Raw genomic sequence first — 23,167 nt, 5'->3', positions numbered from 1 at the left:
CATTGCTACATTTTGCTGATTTAATGGAGCCAAAATGTCGCCAGTTGAAGAGCAGTTTCTCCTATTACTACTGAGACAAATGATCCAGATTACTATAAAGAGCTGAAATTCCCATCACTTGTAAAACACTTGTAAAACATTCTGGTATGGTTCTTTATGTAGACCTAAATCTCACAATCTTTGCAATCCACATCGTCCCACCTATCCACAGAGCAGTGTTTGGGAGGGGGTTTCACTGAACACATGTGGTGAGACTGTGACAGGGTGAAAACTCAGAAAGCTGCAGACTGATGTAATCCCTGATTATTGTAATAATAGTAGTAGATGTCAGAGTAATATTTACACATTTTATTTACAGATAAATGATGTTTATGTCGCCCAGAGGTGGGATTGTTGTCATGATCATTGGAAAGATTGAATGTAACATCCCATGTAAGTACTGCAGCACACCACAAACCAACAGAAACCCACTTAGTCTCAACAGACGGTAACATTTTTACCCTAACTTTGACTGTCTGGTAACATCGGTGTTATATGTTATTTCAGATTTCATATGTTCAGTGGACTCTTTGGATTCTGGACTGTTTAAATAACATTTTCAACTGTAAGATGGGGGGGGGGGAGAAGGTGGTCAGAATTACTTTTTACATTTGAGGGGGGTGCGTTGTTGTTTTGTTTTAGTTTTTGTTATGATTATCATTGATACACCGACTATGTTGAAAGAGCAATAATCAACTAAAGATATTAAAAGATATTATTGTTTTTATTCCATGCTGCCTCTCTCTCTCTCTCTCTCTCTCTCTCTCTCTCTATCTTTCTATCTCTCTCTCACACACACACACACACACACACACACACACATACACACACACACACACACATAAACACAGACAGACACACACACACACACACACACACACACACACACACACACACACACACACACAGAGACACACACACACACACACACACACACACACACACACACACACACATAAACACAGACAGACAGACACACACACACACACACACATAAACACAGACAGACACACAGATACACACACACACACACACACACACACACACACATCAGAGTACCTGTCAAAGCTGTTACACCAGTTAAACAGATCACTCAGCATGAGAGTGCATCAACTTGACACACCCACACCTCTCGCTCTTGTTTTAAGCCATTTCTGTTTCGTTCTCATGTTATCATGAGCTGAACAAACATCTGAACTCCGGGCCTGCACAGAAGAGGGCCAGAACAAGTGAGGAACCTAACAAAGGTAGGGTGGAGAGAGGAGCAGTTACAATAGCTCACTGTTTGTCGGCTTTACTTTAATAACAAAGATTTTTTACAAGTTCTTTACCTGTTTCATGTAATCCTGTAACACTGTGACATAGCACTCACACAGTTTTTTTTTTCACAACACACCTGTTATCTTAAAACTGGACAAGCAGAATGTTCTGTTGCAACATTTTTAAAAAGTCATGGCTCCATACTTTAGCCTGCAGTTATATTTGATGATACAGACACAGTCTTAACAGTCACAGACAACGTGTTGGGCCATAAGATTAGACAAACATCCTCATGCATCATTATCATTATAGCACCTCGTCTACATAATGTATACCTCCGATATATTAGTCAACTTTGTTCTACCGAGTTTTTAGACAGAGAGGACTGCAGTGCGCTCTGAGGGACACACCCGCAAAGATAAATAAATCTTGTTTAATTCTGTGATGTGGGATGCTGTGATTTGGTTGCTATGTGGTTAAACTAGAAACCTGCCCCTCGTTTGTCAATCTGAAAGTGGGATTTATTTTTTCTAACAATATAATGAAATAATAAAATATAGAGTTATAGGAATAGAGAAAGCAACACCTCCTAGTCCTTTTTCTTTGATTGATACTCAGTTTCTGGTTTAACATCCTTTTTGAACGTCTTATTCTCGTTTCATCAACCTTATCTTTTGTAGTTTTATATCCTTGTTAGTTTAATTTGTAGTTCATAGTTAATTATAAAATGGCATGTTTCTTCAGTAAATGTTTAACAGCACTTCATCCATTTATTCATGATACTTCAACAACTTTCAGTCTGATGGTCTTCATACCACGACAGAGTGTGAAGCAGGGAACATAAATATAAAAATCTCCATCAGAATTGTGAAGAGAGTAAAGTTAGATCACAAAGCAAAGAGATTTTTTCATCACTAGCCACTAAAGATCATTACAATTGTTACCACTGATGGAGCAGCATTCAGACTTATTGACTAAAATTTGTGCGTAAAACCAGAGTGTGCCATTAAAACAGTCGTACAAATGTATAAAATGTGATTGACTGTGTTCGTTTTTTGGTGATGTCCCTTTCAATCAGTTAATGGTGTTGATCTGTTTTCCTCCCTTTGTTTTCCTGTGCGCTCCTATCCAGAATGGGCTCTAGCCAGAGCAGCGACAAGCTCCACTGTAACCGCTATCTGAACGGACAGGGTCCTCCATCACTTGTACAACAAGGTCCTTTACACACATTATTGCGGCTGATAAGTTTTTCCTTGATAATCTTCTTGTCTCTCTTGATAATTTATTAAACTGGCCTGCTATCTGTGCAGCTAAGGAAGATGTGAATGGGACGTACAGAGCAGGGCACGGCAGCCAGCCAGAGGGCCAGATGACCTGGGTGATCCTCCACAGAGACCTGCCAGGGTTCCCTAATGACAACACCGTGCAGATCAACTACATATTCCCAGATGGAATACAAACAGTAAGAATTAAATATCTGTGTCAAATTTAAATACGAGTATGAAGGACCCTCAAAACTATCTACTACCGATATAAAGATTGCTTTGCTTTTGGTCAATGTGCATGCACATTATGTGGAAATCAAAAGAAAACACCCTTTAATTACACACAATAACAAGTATCAATTTAAGCATTATAAAAGTGATTATGTGCATAACCAATTTTTTTTAATGAGACAGGAATTGTTTTTATTTTGTATGAAAACTCCCTAAAAAGATGCACAACTGATAAGCTCGGCTGAAACTCCTCTTTTAAATCTTTTGAGTTACTCTTCTTTGAATAGAATTAAACTGAATTGTCTCCAAAGGGAAATATGTCTCGGACTCGGTCCTGCAGTTACAAGAGAATGAATAAAAAATACATCAAAAGAGATCATACAAAACACATAGCATTTTATGATTTGATGGAATACATAAATACCTTCTTACAGCAGTGACATATTGACATATTGCACGGCCCCATGGCACATCCTACATTATCTGTTATTAACATTTTAATGGTCATCTGCACAAATTAATGTTCTTCGCAGTTCAGCCTAGTCTGAGGGACCCTTATGGGTACAGGCTGAAACTCTCTGTATTGTTGAGTGTCCATGTGTGTTTGTGTTTTAATGTGTGTCTACAATGTGTGGTTTATGTTGTTAGAATGTACAAATATAAATTCAAAAACAAGCTTTTTGAAAAACAATTAGCAATTTCTTACAAACTGCTCATTAGAGTAATAGAAGTAGGAGTCAGAAACAAGCCTCATTTATTGTAAAAGTACAGATTTTGTACATTCTTCTATTCACATCACTCTAAATAAAATAAAATCACATTGCACTGCTGTGATAGCACAAATCACACCATCCTGAATGCAGTCTCTAAAAAGGTGAAAATCATTTCAACACGAAGGGTAACAATGTCAGAGATTACTTTGTGTGAGAGAAGCTGAAAGAGCTCCGAGTAGGGTAATAGGTTTCTCTCGGGACTCAGCTTTCCTGATACTAAAGAAGCTGATCGTCTGGTTAGTCTGGTTAGTAGAGCTACAGGAGGATGGGAGCTAAATCCCTCCAATAACTGAAGCAAAACAGATTCCAAACCCTGAGTTTTCTGCAAGAAGAGATTTAATTGAGATACCAAGTCTAGTATATTGGGATAACAACTCATGGACGACCGAGAGTGTGAACGACTCCAGCTGAAACTAAGGTCAAAAGCTCAGATCCATTTTGGTCAACCAGTCAGTTTAGAACTGAAGAAACCTTTCGAGGGAGAGGTGACCTCAAGACCTTAAACCAAGTCCAGTTGCCTTTGGATCAACCTTTGAATTACCATGAGCTGGATGACTGACAACCTGCACAGACATTGTAACTCCTAACATTTCATTAATGAATTTAGCTCTTTTACTACGCACCAGGCCAAATGTTTTGTAGTCTCTCATGTCTGGCCACTTATTAATGATTGTAAATTATCTAGGTCAAATATTGTTGAGTCCAAATTCCTTCTTTAGAAAAGTTATTTATAGGCCATGGATCATGTCATTTCCTTAGTAGAGGTTAACCACAACATTTTTGTAGCTAGAAGTGTGTCTGTTATAAAGCTCAAATGAGCTGAGTTGAGACTTAAAATAAAATATGAACATAGTGGAGCCAATGGTTCTGTCGTGGTCATGCAAGGAGCATAGACATATTGCACGGCCAGTTTGATAAGTGTTAAAATGTCATGGAGCTCATCACATCAAGATCATGTTTCATTGTGAAGGTCTTTAACAGTAATGCTCTGGTTGTCAAATATCTGATATTATTAAACAATATACGAGTGTCTTGCTAGGACTGGGACTCTCTTGGGCTTCGGAAACATGAGGCACACATGTTAGAGCTGCTGATCATAGGTCTGATGGTCAAGGCACTGAAGGCAAAGAGGGGTAGTCCCTGGACTAATGGGGGTAGTCCCTGGACTAATGGGGACCAGATTTGACCAGAACAATGAACAATTGGTCCATGGCAGTCTGCACATGTGGTAGTGGACAGTCTGATAATAGCTAAAAAATAAATAAAAGAAGATTCCAGAAGTTGATCAATTTCTGATGAGCAAAAGCATCTAAGATTGCTTAAAGTAATCAGAAGCTACGTAAGAAGAAGACCATAATGTCTATTGTCTACAGCTTAGGTGCTGATCTTTTCCATCCATCATTACCCATACTGAGGGTTCGAGTACAATATGTCACACCTTTGTAGAGGAGCAATCAATGCACGTTATTTGGAAGCAATTATGTTTCCTTCCAATGTTTTAACTAACAGATTGTACAAGAGGATAATCGGAGGTAACAGTGTTTCTATTTAGGGAGCCTGTGGCCTAGTATTTAGTTCATGTGCCCAGTGTACTGAGGCTGTTGTCCTTGAAGCAAGTTTGCAAATGGCCTTCGGCTTCTTTCCTGCATGTCATTCCCCATTCTCTGATATTCTACTCTGTATCTCAAATTTCATTTCATTTCATTTATTCAGATCTCCATTAGCCATGGCCTAAGCCACAGCTATTCTTCCTGGAGTCAACCAAAACATTGTAGACCAAATAAAGTATTAAAAGCTAAAAAAAATAAGTCTATATAAAAAACAGTGTTTCTATTCTAACACTGAAAATGTACTTTCTTCTTGCAGAAGAAACATCCTAACCCTGGCCAGCCTTATGCAGGGATCCGGCTCTGTGCTTACCTGCCGGACAGCCGTGAGGGAAGGAAGGTGAGGAAGCTATTGGACAAGGCCTTCAACCAGCAGCTCCTATTTACTGTTGCCACAAACCAAGATGGAAAAGACATGGTCACTACAACTTCAATTCCGCTAAAAACACAACCAGACGCAGGGAGCAAAGTGTGAGTATATATTACAACCACAGTCTTCACCTGAAGGCCTCCACATTTGCATCAATAACATATTATAGGATTATACAGTGTGATAGAGGCATAATGATAATGACCCAAGGTAAGTTGAAAAATCTATCCGAAGTGTAAAGTTTGTTGAAATCTAAAAACTTTACTCTCACATCACACTAATCCAAGGACGATTCTGAAAAATCATTGCATTCAATGTAAAACTTTATTTTTATAATTCTTTTTTTTTTTACTTTTCTTAATTTGTGTTCTTCCAGTGATGGCTACCCGGACTCTGAATATCTAAAGACTGTGAGACAGATACTGAAAGATAAAGGCGTTGAATAATGGATGACAAATCATGTAATCTTGAGTTTTATCTCATCTTTTTGCGTCAAATGTATTTATCATTTAATATATCCATCGTAACCTTGGTGGTGTCATCTGTGCAATACAATGTCCTTGTTCAAATATATTGTTCTAATGTTATCATTAAAAATAATAAACCTTATTTTATACAATCCTTAGTTGAAAACAATTGAATCTGTCATTCCTCTCTCTCTCTCTCTCTCTCTCTCTCTCTCTCTCTCTCTCTCTCTCTTGAGTTGATTTCTAACTCTATCCACTCTATTTCTAATGAAGGCATAAAAATCCCATACATATAATATTCATCAGCAGGTATGATGTGTTTTTAATGAAACATTACAATGAGAACCTGAAGTGTCTCCACACAACTAATTTAAAAAAAAGGCAGGTGGGTCGTATTGCTTATCAGGATAGAAAATCTAAAACTGTGACTGAGCAGGACTTCAACAGTGAGTAAAGTCAAAAACGCTGTTTACCTGAGTTTCTTGACTTTGACTGTGACTTTTCTCTTGTGGTTACTTATATGGGAGTTGTAGAACCTGTAATTGTTTGTAGGTATACTATACTATATACTACTATATATTTGTTGTATACTTTATTGTAGGTGTTGCAACCTGCTGTTTCTTAATGTGTTAACTGTCTTCTTTCAGCAGCATATTCGTTAGGTTTTGCAAATAAATATTTGCTGGTTTCAAAGCATTCCTTTCTCTAGTGGTTTTATTGATAACTTAATTGGAAATTGTGCGACCGCTGATTGCTACAGCATTACCAACACCTGGGTTGGGGTGTGTGATGTTTGATTGCCTTTTTTCTACACTCAGATATATTCATCGTATGTCCCGAGCCGTGATGGTACAGGACAAGAACAAATACTGTTATACCCCAAGGTTTAAGAAGTCTTGACATGATACTTCAGGCCAGGGCTCTACTGTTTCAATGTTCATAGTGAGCACCAAGATCTACCTTGAAAAAAACTCTAAAAATATTCACAGCACAAAAACTCCAAACACCAAAACTCTCTGTATGTGCAGTAGTTTGCAAAGTAACCCAACAAAACCAAAAATGTGGGGAATCACTGGCATCCTGTCACTCCTGTCCGTCTGGTGTGAAAGTCAACTTTCTCAAGACATCCACAGCGATCTATGTTCAGGTAAATTACCCGTCAGATTTTGACAATGAGATTGACATTACTGCATGTGATAACTTCCACAATATAAGAACTTTAAAAAATATTTTTCTGAAAAATACTATAGCAAAGAAGAAACAATCTAAAACATGTTTAACCAAAGAGTTGCTGTTACAGTTGATTTTTAGATAACAGAGTTTTGACACCTCTCTTATGATAATGAGCCAGAAAAAGAGAATTGAACATGTTGGTCCTTTAAAAAAAAGGGGAAGGATAGAAGGAAAGGAAAGGAAAAGAAAAATAAGGTAATTGAGACGATGGTTCAAGTCCCGGACCAAGTGCGGACCAGGTTTGGAAATTGGTCTGGTAGCTGCAGAGGAGCCAGTTCACTTACTGGGCACTGCCGAGGTGCCCTTGAGCAAGCAAATTGTAAAACAAAGAACTAGACCTAATCAATCAAATCACTACGTATTTTTGTGACAAGCCCCACGTTTTGTCATCATGTACCCAACCCAAGTGTCCTGTTCAATTTACAATAAATTAAACAAATCATGACCATGTGCAACTATGTGTGCCTGAAGTTTCATACGTCTTAAGATGATGACCAAAGGATCAACCAATCAGGCTATATGCATGACACATTACACAAAAAGAAGGCTAAAAACAAAATCTTTGTAACATTCAATATCATGACAACTAAGCAAGCTCCATCCACTGTTGAGGTCAAGACAATATCAACAATTTATTGTGACTTTTTACTGACAATGTTGTTGTGATATTTCTTATTGTAGAATTACCTGTACCATAACACTCAAAGATGTTTGTGGGGGGGGGGGGGGGGGGGGGGGGGGGGGGAGTGGAATTGATGGAATCATCCAGAAATATTTTGATGAAAATAATTTGATGTAGTCAGTGATGATTCCAAGTGAAAGGTAAACAATTCTTCCACCTGATTTGACCATCACGCCTTAGTTCTTGCTGTGTTATTACTGGACGTGGTAAGGATTAAGGGGGTCCCACAGCCTAACTGTTCCAGTAGGAGCTGGTGGGAAGACATCTGCAGTTTATTGTTCTTATTTCTCCCTTCTAGCTTCATGCTTCTACCTAAAGCCTCGTCATCCCCTTATTGGTCCATATTGCCAAGTGTGAACTTTCTCAGTTTAATGCAGGCCTGATGTTCTCTTCAAACTGAATTACAGCCAGGTCCTTGCACTGACAATAAAGTATAATCTCATTTGGGAGGCCTCTGTCATCCAGGAGCCTCTTAAACCACTTTCTCCTGGACGCTCACACAAACACTCATCTGTCCACCTCTGGCAGGTCACACATCCTGTCAAATCTGTCTTCAAAGCAACACACACACACACACACACACACACCAACAAACACACACATCAGGGACGCACAAGGTTGTAGTATTGTTTGTAGCTCCAGGGGCAGCTATATACCCAATCCCAGTCGATTCAGCTGAGGTAAGAGGAGGCTCACAGTTTTCTTATGCCCCAGTAGAATAAGTTTAATCATTTAGACTTTAAAAAAAAAAATAATGTATGTGATTTTAAGGCTGATTGTGCTACAAAGATATAGCATGTGTTGGCATTCCCCTTCCTCTTCTGTCATCGCTGTCCTTTTGTTAGTGGTGATAAATGGTCGACAGCAGTGTTTCATTAAGCTCTTTAATTTGGCCCACAATTAGAGTCCATCTATTTTAGAAGACAAAGCAGATTGTGTGCCTGGTAATTGCAAGAGTTGGGAATGGTGGATGCCTAGAATGGAAGTAATCTAGATATCCATCTTTTTCTGCCAAAGAGAGCAACGGACAGACGGACGGACGGACAGATAGATCAAATTTTCTTGGTCAAGAAAAGGGGAAAAAAGCATTATAGGATCGGCAAACCTTTGGACCTGGTTGACTAGCAAAGGAATTCAGACCTTAGAGGGGTATGCTGTCAAAGAGTCACCCTAACTTTTCCTATACAGTCATCAATCACTTTTATCCCTCAATAAGCAGCCCTTTCCAGCCCTGCCCACTCACTCATCACAATGCTATCAGAGCCCAGGCCACCAGCAGCCAGACGGTCACCTTCCCCTGTGCCCTCACTTTATCCCTTCACAAAGACTTAACAATGGCCTATGTAGACATATTGTACAGTAGGGTTAGATCCAGCCATGTTAAGAGGACTTGTGTGCGTGTGTTTGTGTGCGTTTGTGTGTGTAAGATTATGTGAGGCCTTGGAGAGCTTCTTACTCCACCAGATCTTCTGTTATTTGATAGGATCTTCAACCCTCTTTCACTTTGTGCTCATGCATTCTGAATAGCAGGAGATTGGGAAGTGTGATAGCCTATACATATGAGAATGTCATAATGTCTACCATCTTCTTCTTCTTCATTGCTATTCAGATAGCACTGAAGGAGTCTTAGAATGCCGACTCCCCTTGGACACAACCATTCATCCTGGGTTAGGGAGGTGGAGGCCTTTGACTGTTTGAAAGAAAGAAAACAGAATCTGACACTCACACTTTTAATGTCAAAGCTGATACAAAATCTGTAATATTGTCAAGCCTGCTTAAGACAAATTTAAAAAAAAATACTGAATGATATATATCACGTGTTCTATTCTATGAATGCATCACCGATGGATTTGAAAACATATCTTATCACACAAACATCTGTCAATTAAATTAAATCAATCATCAATTAAATCCATCAATAAATTGTAATCAATCAAATAAACTGATGACAAAACAAATGAATGAATTAAATCAATAAAGAAATCAAATGGATTCAAGAAATGTATCAAATCCTTCAACAAAATAGTCAAATCAATCAAGAGATGAAATCGAACTAATTCATGAAATCTAGAGGAGATCAATTAAATCAATCCATAAATCAGTCAATGAGATCAATCTCAACACTCAGGGAAAATTAACTCAGTGAAATCATCCTGGGAGAGCTGAGACCAACGAATCAACAAGAGCAATCAGGGAAATCATTCAAAGGAATCAATGACCAAGTTACATTGATCAAATCGAGCATTGCAATAAATCAAATCAATGAATGGATGAAATCAATCAAAACGTGGAAAGAATTTAATGAAATCATGAATGAATGGATTAAATCAATCAATACACCACTGAAATAATAAAAATACATATAGAGATAGTATTAACAAGAGAAAATGTATAGAGAAATAATGTACAGGTTTTTGTATATAATCAAATCATGATGGGCAGCTATCATTAGAAAGATAACATCTCTTTGGTGTTAACGATAAAGGACAATTACTTTTTTAGGAAAGAGAGGTACTGAGCCAAAATTATACAAATGTCCCACTGGAGCAATTAATAAAAAAGTGAGAGTTCATGTTTTAGTTTTTTTTTTCAGTTGTGAGTGACTGTACAGTGATTTGATTGATTGTTCCAGTTGTACAAATTTGTGGTACAAATGTTGATACCCTGCAGGCTTTTTGGCTTAAGGGTTACAGTTCTTAGCTGCAAGAGCTCTGATCTGTGATTGGCTTGGCCACTAACTTTGTATCCACCCGAGGGAGGGCTCTCCCCTTTGGCCTTGAACTTGCACCTCAGGTTCTGTGTGAGGTGTCTGGATCTTTATAGATGGATGGGTGGTCATGTTGTGCCTCTAAACTGTACTCCTCTGCTCTCCCAGTCAGTGATTAATGGACTTATATTTGACAAATCACCCCTCAGGCTTAGAAAAGGGGGGCAGCTAGGCAGACAACAGCTGCTAGACAATCAATGCCACCAGGTTTCTCTTTCACCCCTATGAGTCAGAGCTGTGTTTTCTCTAGGCCCAGATGTAACACTTTAATTCATTTTCATTTGGGATCTGTGAACTCGTGGGGCAGCAGACTCTACCCTACACATTCATTTTAAAAAGAACACATAAAAGCCTTCATTTCTATCATGTCACTATAAGGAGCTTGTTTTTAATAAATGTCTGAAAAGTAAAAGAGAATACTACAGAGGCTATTACATGTTGTCCATTGTCTGTCTCATTCTTCTATTTAAGCGCTCCTTTGATTCAATGAGCACAAACCATTACGAAGAGTCTGACAATAGACCCTGTTGAACAAGTTTGACAGCAATTGCTGGTGTAGCTTAAGTTATACAATGCTGTGTAATTTGTTTTAATGACTACAAATTAAGAATTAAAATTGCATTGTGTTTTATAAATTTGTGTTTAGGTTTGAATTCAATACATTTCCCACAGTGGTAAACACCACTGGCTGTGTTGGAGAGTATCCTTGGGGGAGGGATGCCAGTACAATAATTACAGTACAGTTCAAATCTAAACTTGGTCGTCTGGTGCAGACGGCCATGAAGGTGATGGGGAGGACTGAAAAACCTCTCCCTACAGTCAAGTATATGAGCAGTCTGTTGTCAGAGTGTTGTCTGACCTGTCTCACATCCTCCACTCTGAGTATGAGCTTCTACCTTCTGACAGACGACACAGAGTCCCCCGATGTAAAATAAACCGCTTTAAAAATGAGTTTGTACCCACGTCGTTCAAAATTCGAAATAATGTTTCATAAGGCTGTGTGGGCTGTGCGTCATGGTGTTCCTATGTGTTACCTTTGCATTTTTGTCTCTCGTGCTGTTTTTGCAGATCTTGCATAAAATGTGCAATACATGTTGTGATGTTTTGCATTGGTATGTGCCTGTCTCTTTTCATGTGGAGGTGTGTTTTTCTTTTGTTTATTATTATTAATTGATTGTAATTGAAGCAGCTGAATGTTTGGCAGCACTTTAGGTCCAAGACAAATTTCCCCAAGGGGACAATAAAGTTTATCGTAACGTATCCTATCCTATCCTGGAATTATTTCAATCAAATCACCATGGTTTTGCTTCCTCATGACACAAACAGTCAAGAGGTGTCTTTGTTTCACACTTACAAAAACATTTTATATTAGATATAATTCTGCATTGCCATCAATGAAGGCGAATTGATTTGGATTACATTGGGACAGCTTGATGTAAACAGAGTAGCTTTGTAACAAGAATCCAGCAAACCAAGTCAAATCCATTTTCCGAAGCACAGAGTTGGAAATGATCCTAAGAATTATTAACCACAAATCATTTTCTGGAGATATAAGTCAACCAAAGTCTTGTACCCATAGATTTTAAACCATACCCCTTTATTATATCTTATTAATGCTTAATTATGAACAATTCTAAATGGTTTCATTGTGAACCTTTTCACTGCCATAAAATAGTAACTTTTACGACCTTTACTAACTGACCTTTTGAATGCTAATATGCTGCTGATATAAGAACTTCATCACAGACATTTTTCAACTTAAACTTCCTTTCATGCCCAAATAATAAAAGCCTCTTATGAAAAAAGAAAACAAAGCTAAGTACTGTTTAATTCTAAATGTTGTTATGAAGTGCATTTTGGGCTGGTAGACAATAAGAGGAACGAGGAAAATAAGAGCCATACGCACCTCTAAACACACTCACACTCACACACTCACTATCCACAAAGCGTAAAGGTCAAATGCTGGAGAAGATTGGTTTTTCCATATTGAATAATAAATGCTATCATCCTCTTGGTGAGGGCGTTTTTCGGGTTAAACAAACAGGGTGCAGCTGATTAGTCTGAGACTAACAATACCAATGACCAGCATGATGTCATTGCAGACACCTCCCTGTTTCGCACACCGATGGGGTCTGAAGAGTGCCACATCACAGGGGGATTGAGGGGCTTGGAAACCAAAGAAACCACAAGCTGTGGTGCAGTTTATATATCATGTAAAAGCAACCGTCCCTCAAGTCTTTTCATTATAAATATATAATTTCACACTTGGACCCCCTTGAGACTTGATATATATGAATTGACCATTAGAAAGGTCGCTTCAAGGTGCCTATAGTGAACGAGGGTCCGTATTCAGTAACATTATGAAAACACTCTCAGAGAGCTCCTAAAGTAGCTAAGGAGTGATTCAGGAACAGTCTCAGAGCGACTCTGAGTGAGGAAGGGACAGAAACTTTTATCTTAGCGAGGAGGCGTGGTCGACCCCTGTTTGTAGGATACATTCTTTCAAAAGCTGGGATAGGTTGATTAAAAAAAGAGAACAAACTAATAAAAGTGTTTTCTTAGTGTCAGTGGGCATTGGAAGACAGAGAAACCGACTTATTAGAATCTAGTCATACATTGTGTAATCATGAACACTGCTTTATGAAATGAGCATCACGTTGAAGAAATTGAAAGCCATTCTTTAAAAGCCCACATAGTGTCTGAAAACACAGACCCACTGGCACCCTTCATATGACAGATATACCAACATGTGAAGAGCCTTTAATCAGTCATTTACGGTGGCTGGGAAGTGCAAAGCAAAATTACAAAGTGTTAAACACTTTTGCAAAATGTGAGACAAATTTACATTTTGAAAAACATTTTTACATTTTATGAAACTAAATTACAAAACCAAAAACACTTACCAAGGACAAAATGAATTTATAAGATGTGAAACACTTTTACAATCGCTGAGACAAATTTACAAGAGGCAGAACACTTTTACCAGTCCCCAAACAAATCTACAAATGACAGAATCTTGACGAAAAGGGAATGTACCACGACAAAACAAAACAAACAAAATGACCCCTCACTCGATCACTTCCGGGTCACTTCTGACATTTGGTACATTCCCATTTTGTCAAGATTCTGTTGTTTGTAAATTTGTTTGGGGACTGTAAAAGTGTTTCACATCTTGTAAATTTGTTCTATAAAATGTAAATGTGTTTTTTCCTTAGTATAAGTGTTTTGGTTTTGTAATTTTGTTTTCTAAAAATGTAAAAAGGTTTTTCAAAATGTAAATTTGTCTCACATTTGTAATTTTGCTTTGCACTTATCAGCCACCGTAGCGCTCTTTTTAAAATGTTTGATATTCCCCGTAGTTTTGGATCGTGTCTTGTCCCCACGTCCTCCTCGCTCCGTGTCTGATGTGTTTATGTGTGTATGTCTGTGTGTCTGTGTCTGTGTGTGTGTGTGTCTGTGTCTCTCTGTGTCTGTGTGTCTGTGTGTGTGTGTGTCTGTGTTTGTGTGTGTGTGTGTGTGTGTGTGTGTGTGTGTGTGTCTGTGTTTATGTGTGTGTGTGTCTGTGTTTATGTGTGTGTGTGTGTGTGTGTGTCTGTGTTTATGTGTGTGTGTGTGTGTGTGTGTGTGTGTCTGTGTTTATGTGTGTGTGTGCGTGTGTGTGTGTCTGTGTCTGTGTGTCTGTCTGTGTTTATGTGTGTGTGTGTGTGTCTGTGTGTGTGTGTGTGTGTGTGTGTGTGTGTGTGTGTGTGTGTGTGTGTGTGTGTGTGTGTGTCTGTGTGTGTGTGTGTGTGTGTGTGTGTGTGTGCTCGGGTAAATAAACGATCTCAAATTTAAAACATTCAGTAAAAAGTAACGGAGCAGTGTCGGTCATACAGCGGCCGTTATCAACAGACTGTTGTCATGGAGACAGGACGGACGAGCAGCGCTTTTCTTCTCAGTGCACAAACACTACCGAGCGCACAGCCGGCGACTTTCTGCCGCCATGTTGAAATACGATAGCCGGTTGGGAAGCGAGCGACTGCAGGACTCCAATTTTAAATCACCTCTCTCTCGCTCTGTAACAAAACTGATAAATCTATCGTTATTTGTCGTCTCTCACATTTTCAAAAATCTTCTCTACTTATTTGTGTCCTCTGTTTTCCTCCTTCAGCCCGATCATCGAGAAGAGCCCCATCAACGAGACGCTCTCGGAGACCGCCGTCAGCACGCTCGCTCCGTCCTACCAGAGACAAGGCACCATCGTGGGCGAAGGTCTCGCCTCCGCCCCGTCGTGCCTGACCACCTCCTCCTTCACCATGGTGCAGCCCCCTCCCCCTGCCGCCCTCTCCTTCAGAGACCTGACCCCTCCTCTCACGTCTCACCCCCGCTGCATCACCTGGCAGTGCGCCCTCCCCAACATGACCATCAGCATGGGTAAGGAGGAGGACCAGAACTATCTTTATTTTAAAGAACTGATTTCACTTTTTTATGATTTTCTATAAATCAAGTTAAGTGTAGATGAAGATATTTGTGGGGCAATTTTTGTCTTTATTAGATCGGAGAGCTGAAGAGAGATAGGGGGGATTACTAACTATGTAACTCTGACCCCCTAGTGTTTAAAATGGGTACTGCAGTCTAAATTCTAAACATTGAAGAGAGCTGTCTCCCCCCGCCCCCTCCTCTCTAGAGTCGATGCGCTCACAGGTTGCCATGTGGTGGACTCTGAAGCTTCAGTGTTTATCCAGCTCTGCATGGGTCTGTAAACCTTTCTGTGTTCTAACCTCTCTCCATTTTTCAAAAGCATCTCCAACATTGATCCTAGTTTGAGCACGTTTCTGCTCATGAAGCTTATTAGAAACATGCAGAGGCTTTTTAGGTCGGGTACAATCACTTCTATCTGAACCACTTCTCTTGCCCGCTTCCATCGCTGCAACACCTGTTGGTTTGACCTGATAACTGCTCTCATATCTGGCAAACCGAGGGGCGTCCAAAACGGCCGTGTGGGGGTGTCTTAAAACCGCCTACCTTCTCTGGTCCAAACAAATCCAGAGCATTCAGGACCAGAATCTAAAGTTAGAAGGAGGACATAACGGCTTTAACTCTGAATAATGCGGTGTAGTACAGAGAAGAAGAAAAGCGTTTGTAGACCGTAAAAGTCTCTCCCTCTCACAGGAAAAGCATCCCTTCGGGTCGACTGCGTCCTCGGAGAAGGAGCGTTTGCGACGGTCTACCAGGCCACCGACCCCACGACCTCCGAGAAGACGGTGTTAAAGGTGAGGCTGTGGATCCAAAAGCTCACCGTGTGCTCGTGGCTGCTGAGTCTTGATCCTTTTTCATTAATGGAACTCTTTTCTGTCTCTCTGCAGGTTCAGAAGCCGGCCAACCCCCGGGAGTTTTACATCAACACCCAGCTGGTCGCTTGGCTGCCGCCCGGCGCCCACCGCCTTTTCTCCGCATGGTGGAGACGATGCACGGCGTCCGCATCATCCACGCCGACGTCGAACCCGACAACTTCGTGCTGGGGGAGAGGTAGAAAAAAAAATAGATTCAGAGATTTCTTCCAGAATTGATCTTGGAAATTCCTGGCAGAAAACAGACTCTATGTCTGTGTCCATAGGCAAACAGTGAGAGCACCGACACTTCCAGTCCGCCCCAGCTCGAGCCGGCCCGGCTCCTCGTCCTCACCGCCACCGACAGGCAGGCATTATGTCTCGGCCGCTGAGCTGGCAGCGGCGGCAATATAGCAATATAGCTACGAGACGGTTGCTGCCGACAGACTGGAATTGTCGTATTTGTCACATCTGCATGTAGATGACAGTACTCAAAGTTAAAGACTGTTACAGGAGTTGTTACGGCAGCGTTATGTTTACGGCACTAGACTGCTTTACGACAGGCAGAACATGCTTTTGCACTGCGTTATTTTCTCTCCTGAAAATGGAGCTGTATGTTGATCACCTACAATAAACCTGTCTGGTAAAAGTAACTCGACCCTCGATCATTCTACAATATTTAGTTTTGTAAAGTTTTGTACCTCCTTATACTGAGAGTATATATACTTTACTTGATGTTTATATTCAACCCTGCTTTTATTTTGAAATAAAGTGTGACACCTTTCCTAAAATCTGAAAGGAGAAGTGTTTTTAAAAGAGAAATGTTCTCTGTTGCAAACCGCTCCTCTTCCTGGAATGAATCGTAGTTCGATCAACCCTCCCTCTTCTTCCTGCTCTCAAACACAGCCTGCTGCACTCTATCCTCATACTTCATGGTTCCCTCCCCTTTAGATCTACAGTTTGAGGATGGGTGTAACCAACAACACCTGCATAGTAACATGCTTTGTTGATCAGAGGTGAAACTTGTTTTCAGTTATGAGGAAGTGAATCTCAGACAGTCGTTGTTACTGAGAGGAGAAATGGCGCAGAAAGGAGTTCAGCTGGACCGGGAAACCTTCTCTTGTTCAATCTGTCTGAATCTCCTGAAGGATCCGGGGGCTCTTACCTGTGGACACAGTTACTGCATGAAGTGTATTAAGAGCCACTGGGATACAGAGGATGAGAAGACAGTCTACAGCTGCCCTCAGTGTAGACTGACCTTCACAGCGAGGCCTGACCTGAGGAAAAACACCATGTTGGCAGATTTAGTGGAGGAGCTGAAGAAGACTGGACTCCAAGCTGCTCCTGCTGATCACTGCTATGCTGGATCTGAAGATGTGGCCTGTGATGTTTGCACCGGGAGAAAACTGAAAGCCTGTAAGTCCTGTCTGCAGTGTCTGACCTCTTACTCCAGCCTCATTTTGAACTACCTGTCTTTAAGAAACACAAGCTGGTGGAGCCCTCCAAGAAGCTCCAGGAGAACGTCTGCTCTCGTCATGATGAGGTGATGAAGATGTTCTGTCGCACTGATCAGCAGTCTATCTGTTATCTCTGCCCTGTGGACGAACACAAAGGTCATGACACAGTCTCAGCTGCAGCAGAAAGGACCGAGAGGCAGAGAGAGCTCGAGGTGAGTCGACAAAACATCCAGCAGAGAAGCAGAGAGAAAGATGTGAAGCTGCTCCAACAGGAGGTGAAGGCTATCAATGGCTCCGCTGATAAAGCTGTGGGGAACAGTGAGAAGATCTTCACAGAGATGATCCGTCTCATGGAGAAAAGACGCTCTGATGTGAAGCAGCAGGTCAGATCCCGGCAGCAAACTGAAGTGAGTCGAGTCAGAGAGCTTCAGGAGAAGCTGGAGCAGGAGATCACTGAGCTGAAGAGGAGAGACGCTGAACTGGAGAAGCTCTCACACACAGAAGATCACAACCAGTTTCTACACGACTACCTCTCACTGTCACCACTCAGTGAATCTACACACTCATCCAGCATCAAGATCCGTCCTCTGAGGGTCTTTGAGAACGTGACAGCGGCTGTGTCAGAAGTCAGAGATAAACTACAGGACGTCCTGAGAGAGAAATGGACAAACATCTCACAGACAGTGACTGAAGTGGATGTTTTACTGTCAGAACCAGAGCCCAAGACCAGAGCTGACTTCTTACAATATTCATGTGACATCACACTGGATCCAAACACAGCACACACACAGCTGTTATTATCTGATGGAAACAGAAAAGTAAGATATAAGATTCAGACCCATCCTTATTCTAGTCACCCAGACAGATTCACTGGATGTTATCAGGTCCTGAGTAAAGAGAGTCTGACTGGACGTTGTTACTGGGAGATAAAGTGGAGAGGAGAAGGAGTTTCTGTAGCAGTCGCATACAAGAATACCACCAGAGCAGGGAGTTGGATTGAGAGTGCATTTGGACGTAAAGACAAATCTTGGAGGTTAGATTGTGACTACAACAGTTGTGTCTTTTATTACAACAATCTCATCACTCCTGTCTTAGGTACTCAGTCCTCCAGAGTAGGAGTGTACCTGGATCACAGAGCAGGTATTCTCTCCTTCTACAGCATCTCTAAAACCATGACTCTCCTCCACAGAGAACAGACCACATTCACTCAGCCTCTACATGCTGGACTCGGGTTTGATTACACGTTTGACAGCTCTGAAGGCTCTGCTGAGTTGTGTAAACTGAAATAGACAGAAGTCATTAACGAGACAGATGTTTAACTTGCTGTGTTTAAATCTTCAACTTGATTTTTATCCACGCTCGTTGCAGAGATCTTATCGTGGTCACCTGTCAATCAAACGTTATGGGCGGTACTTTGACCTCTTCTCGTCTGTTCTGTAAATGTTTGAGTGTCTTTAAGTGACACTCCTTCCTGTGTCTGTTTAGCCGTGGACTCTTTCACTGCTCAGGATGACTTTTGTTCACCTGAACTGACATTTCTCTGCGTGATAAATATCAGCTTCTCTCCGCTCTCCATGTTTGATTATTTGTTTTCATACATTTATATTTTCTGTTGTTTCTGTTCTGATTCAGGAGTCTGAAGATTGAGAGAGAGCAGCAAACTTTTCTTTCATGCTGATTTTCTCTTCTCACCACTTTGTACATTTGTAGAAAATCTACAGAATCACACTTAAAGAAATTAGTTAGTCAGAATAAATGTTGTTGTTCATATTCAAAGTGATGGAAAAATGTCCTCTGAGGTGTTTGTAAAATGTAATCCTCCTGATTAAATCAATAAGGAGATAAATCATTGTTTTCTGTGAGTGGAGATTCTGATCAAACAAAGTGATTGTGTAGATGAAGTGAATGTGTTCATAAAATGATTGAACACACTTTACTGATTTGATGTGTGAATAAACTGAAGTTTCACATCCTGAATAAACACACATGAACTAAAAGTTTTTTTCTGGTCTTCATTGCAAACAATGGAAGCCCATTTCCGCCAGTTGAAAAAATAAAAATGAAAACTTGGCTTTGTTGAGTTTTTTTTGTTTTGCAGAAGTTTCGCTAGCATGCTAGCTAGTAGGTTAGCTAACAGGAAAAGTACTAATAACTTTGACATGCTGCTGTGAATGTAGTTTATAATTTCAACAACACAAACTACAAAATAGTGCAACACGTGCATTACCAGTATAAACACGATAACAATGACTAAAGTTACTTTTAAGAAGAAACGATCTCATTTGTACGGTGGCTGAGGGCAAAGCAAAATTACAAATGTGAGACAAATTTACATTTTGAAAAACCTTTTTACATTTTTAGAAAACTAAATTACAAAACCAAAACACTTATACTAAGGAAAAAACACATTTACATTTTATAGAACAAATTTATAAACGACAGAATCTTGACAAAATGGGAATGTACCAAATGTCAGAAGTGACCCGGAAGTGATCGAGTGAGGGGTCATTTTGTTTGTTTTGTTTTGTCGCGGTACATTCCCTTTCTGTCAAGATTCTGTTATTTGTAAATTTGTTTGGGGACTGGTAAAAGTGTTCTGCCTCTTGTAAATTTGTCTCAGCGATTGTAAAAGTGTTTCACATCTTGTAAATTCGTTTTGTCCTTGGTAAGTGTTTTTGGTTTTGTAATTTAGTTTCATAAAATGTAAAAATGTTTTTCAAAATGTAAATTTGTCTCACATTTTGTAAAAGTGTTTAACACTTTGTAATTTTGCTTTGCACTTCCCAGCCACCATAGCCATTAGATGCTCCTGTGGAGTAAACTTCATTTTGAAGGACTTAACATTGCACTGAAGAAGTCCATGTACTGAAACGTCTGCATGAATAATTGTCTGTTCAGCCCAACTAATTTATGACTGAATGAGAATTTTCTCAATCGAGACTCCCGTCTGTACTCCTTTTGTTCTCTGTGTGCCATTTGCTGTACCCATATATTCATATGCTCATGTTTATTTACAACAATAATAATAATTAATTTTAGTACTTAATCTAATTAATATGAATATGAGTGTTTTTCCTCCGTTTTCTCCTCAGCTTGAGAATCTCTTAAGCCTCTTAAAAGCCCTCCTCACTACTCCTACAGTGTTTCACCTCAGGAGCTCTTTTCAGGGATATGATGCTTTGTGAATAACTTATATCTCTACTAGGATCTAGTCTTGACTTAAAGGAGAAATAGAAAACGTTAAGATTCTAAGAATTTTCATAGAATTTGTCACAAGGAGCAACTCTTTGTACTTATAAAAAAGAAATCAAACCAGAGCTGTACCCACTTTTAAATAGTATCTTAAAACTGTATTTTAAACTGGTTCATAGCATTTGTATTGTTGCACATGTATTTTAATGTATCCTCATATAGTGTTATGGGGTTTTATATAACCGAATGTTGTACATTTTTAATCTGTTTGTTTACACAAAGGCCCAACTGGGGACACGAGCTGGAAATTAGCAATATCTATATACTCTATATGCAGCACATCAGTTTAATGCTTTGTATTGAAACTATGTTAAATTGCATTGTCCCTATGAAATAAAATAAAAAAATCAATAAAGATTTCAGAATATGGCCCCTGGTTTTAAGGAAAGGCGTGCACTATAGGATAGAGAGAGCACTGGTGAAAGTATACTAATGACAACCTTATTGACTTGGAGGAAAGAATTCTCTCTGTACTTAGTGTCCTCACCTCATCCTACGACAGAGAAGGGAACCCTGTGAATTAATGGTCACAGCTTTAAGTCTAATTTAACAGATCAATTTCAGTTTGTATAAATTAACAATGAATGCTCCGAGCATGCTAAAAATTATTGGTGCAGCCATATATATATACAGTATATATATTAATATACAGTGGTTAATTTGTTAATCCTGACAGAGAGAGTGTTGTTGTTTCACACGAAAAGGAGGAGAAAAAAAAGTCACAGAATACTTAAAAAATGCACAGCGCCTCGGGTACACGGGAACATTCTCAATAATCTCTCAAAATCAACCGGAGAAGAGGGTGGAATAACAGTGCTGTTCTCTCTCTCTCTCTCTCTCTCTCTCTCTCTCTCTCTCTCTCTCTCTCTCTCTCTCTCTCTCTCTGAGTGACATGCTGTCTGTTTTCAGCTGAGAGAAGTCATTATATATGAAAAAGTCATACTATGTGCATATTTTATTATTTAATTTCAATCTTCAGGATTATTAATATGTATCAGTAATACTTTAAGTAGCTACTAGCGCTTTTAGAATATTTTTGACACTTTAACAGACAAAATATCTCACACTGGCAGTTCACACAGACGTGTCCAACGACTAGTTTAGAGTTTATAATAAACAGAGCGGTGAGGGTGACGAGTGGACGCGCAAACACACTTTGCAGAGATCGAACGTCTGAGCTGAAAAGCCACCAATTTTCTGAGACTAAACTTAGACAGAACAAAGGCTATTTTGCTTTGCCCTTAACATATAGAGACCTGCCATGGTAGTGTGTGATGTGCCCTAGATGGCATCATCTTGGCATTCAACACCACTGGAAGGATCTGGGAGTTATAATTGATCATGATATGTGACATATTTTTAATCCTGCAGACAAACCCTGTCTCAACATAATGCAATAAAAGCATGCATGATTACTTCCTGGCCAGAATATTACAATGACCTGTTAATAGGATTGATTAATGAATCCCTTAACACCTTTCATCTAGTTCCAAGGTTTATTGCAAGTGTACTTACAAAGCTATGTAGAGATAATACTTATTACTAGATCATACCAATTAGGTTTTCTAAACAACTCCCTATAAAGCCTAAAACCTAAAACCTTGCCTTTTCACTTTTGGTAGAGGCACAAAATGACAAGAAAGGTAAATCTAGAAGAGGGAACGAAACAATCGGTACATACAGTAGATGCAGTTGGAGTGGCAAAGTCTTTGTAAAGATAGAGGTTACAATACCGTCAGACTACCAAGATTTGTCATGGCTCGCTCTTATCATTCTCTTCTCTCCATTTTGTATCTTCCTTTTTTCATTTTTCCACCATACAGTTCTTTTTTTCACCTCCTTATATTCTTATCTCTGGATCTGCAGATACTGGTCTCAGGGCTTCAATAAATGTCACACTGCATCATTCATCCTGACCAGCAGCGTATTCAGAAGACAGACAACTCAGAGATGGCAGAGAGACCATCCATCCTATCGGCTCTCACTGTTTTACATTGGCTTTCTATCCGCTGTATTTCCTCATTCTTTTAACTTGTCCATGTCAGATTTTTTTTTTAATCTCTTGGCACTTCATGTCTTTTTCCTGTACACAGGTATTCATAGCATACTTCTTTTGTTTTTGCCTGTTCAGTGTTCCATTGTTCTTCAAAGGGTCCTTTTAAGAATTTTGCTTCCATAGGGTTAACTCTGTACCTCAGGGCGAGAGGTGGCGGTAATGGTAATATTTCCAGGATGTGTAAGGGACTCGCCAGGGGAAACGGAAGATATAGTCTCTGGGCTTTGGGTTGATAGATACTGAATGAATGAAGATGTCCTTGGCTTTAAAATTGTCTTGCATATATCACCGTCTATCATTAAGGTTGATTGATACCTTGCTGTGCTGGCTGCAATAAGGGCATTTCCAGGACTTAATAGGGTAAGCAGCCCCTCAAGACCATAGTTTTCATAGCATCCA

The 23,167-nt window shown here is 39.8% G+C and overlaps 1 protein-coding gene and 1 pseudogene across 1 annotated transcript; both read left to right on the top strand.

Annotated features, from left to right (window-relative positions):
* The first annotated feature begins 1,130 nt into the window (after positions 1–1,130).
* On the top strand, positions 1,131–6,166 carry dtx3la (deltex E3 ubiquitin ligase 3L a). The gene is made up of 5 exons (XM_061064373.1): positions 1,131–1,286; positions 2,432–2,514; positions 2,610–2,761; positions 5,435–5,646; positions 5,922–6,166. The coding sequence occupies exons 2-5, from the start codon at positions 2,433–2,435 to the stop codon at positions 5,989–5,991; spliced, it is 516 nt and encodes a 171-aa protein (XP_060920356.1). The 5' UTR covers positions 1,131–1,286; position 2,432; the 3' UTR covers positions 5,992–6,166.
* A 10,806-nt stretch (positions 6,167–16,972) lies between these two features.
* LOC132994381 (tripartite motif-containing protein 16-like) lies at positions 16,973–21,069 on the top strand (annotated as a pseudogene).
* Positions 21,070–23,167: the final 2,098 nt, after the last annotated feature.

Source organism: Labrus mixtus, chromosome 19 (genome assembly GCF_963584025.1).
Source record: "Labrus mixtus chromosome 19, fLabMix1.1, whole genome shotgun sequence".
Taxonomy (NCBI): domain Eukaryota; kingdom Metazoa; phylum Chordata; class Actinopteri; order Labriformes; family Labridae; genus Labrus; species Labrus mixtus.
The sequence above is the reverse complement of the archived record's forward strand: the minus strand, read 5'-3'. Positions and strand labels throughout refer to the sequence as shown.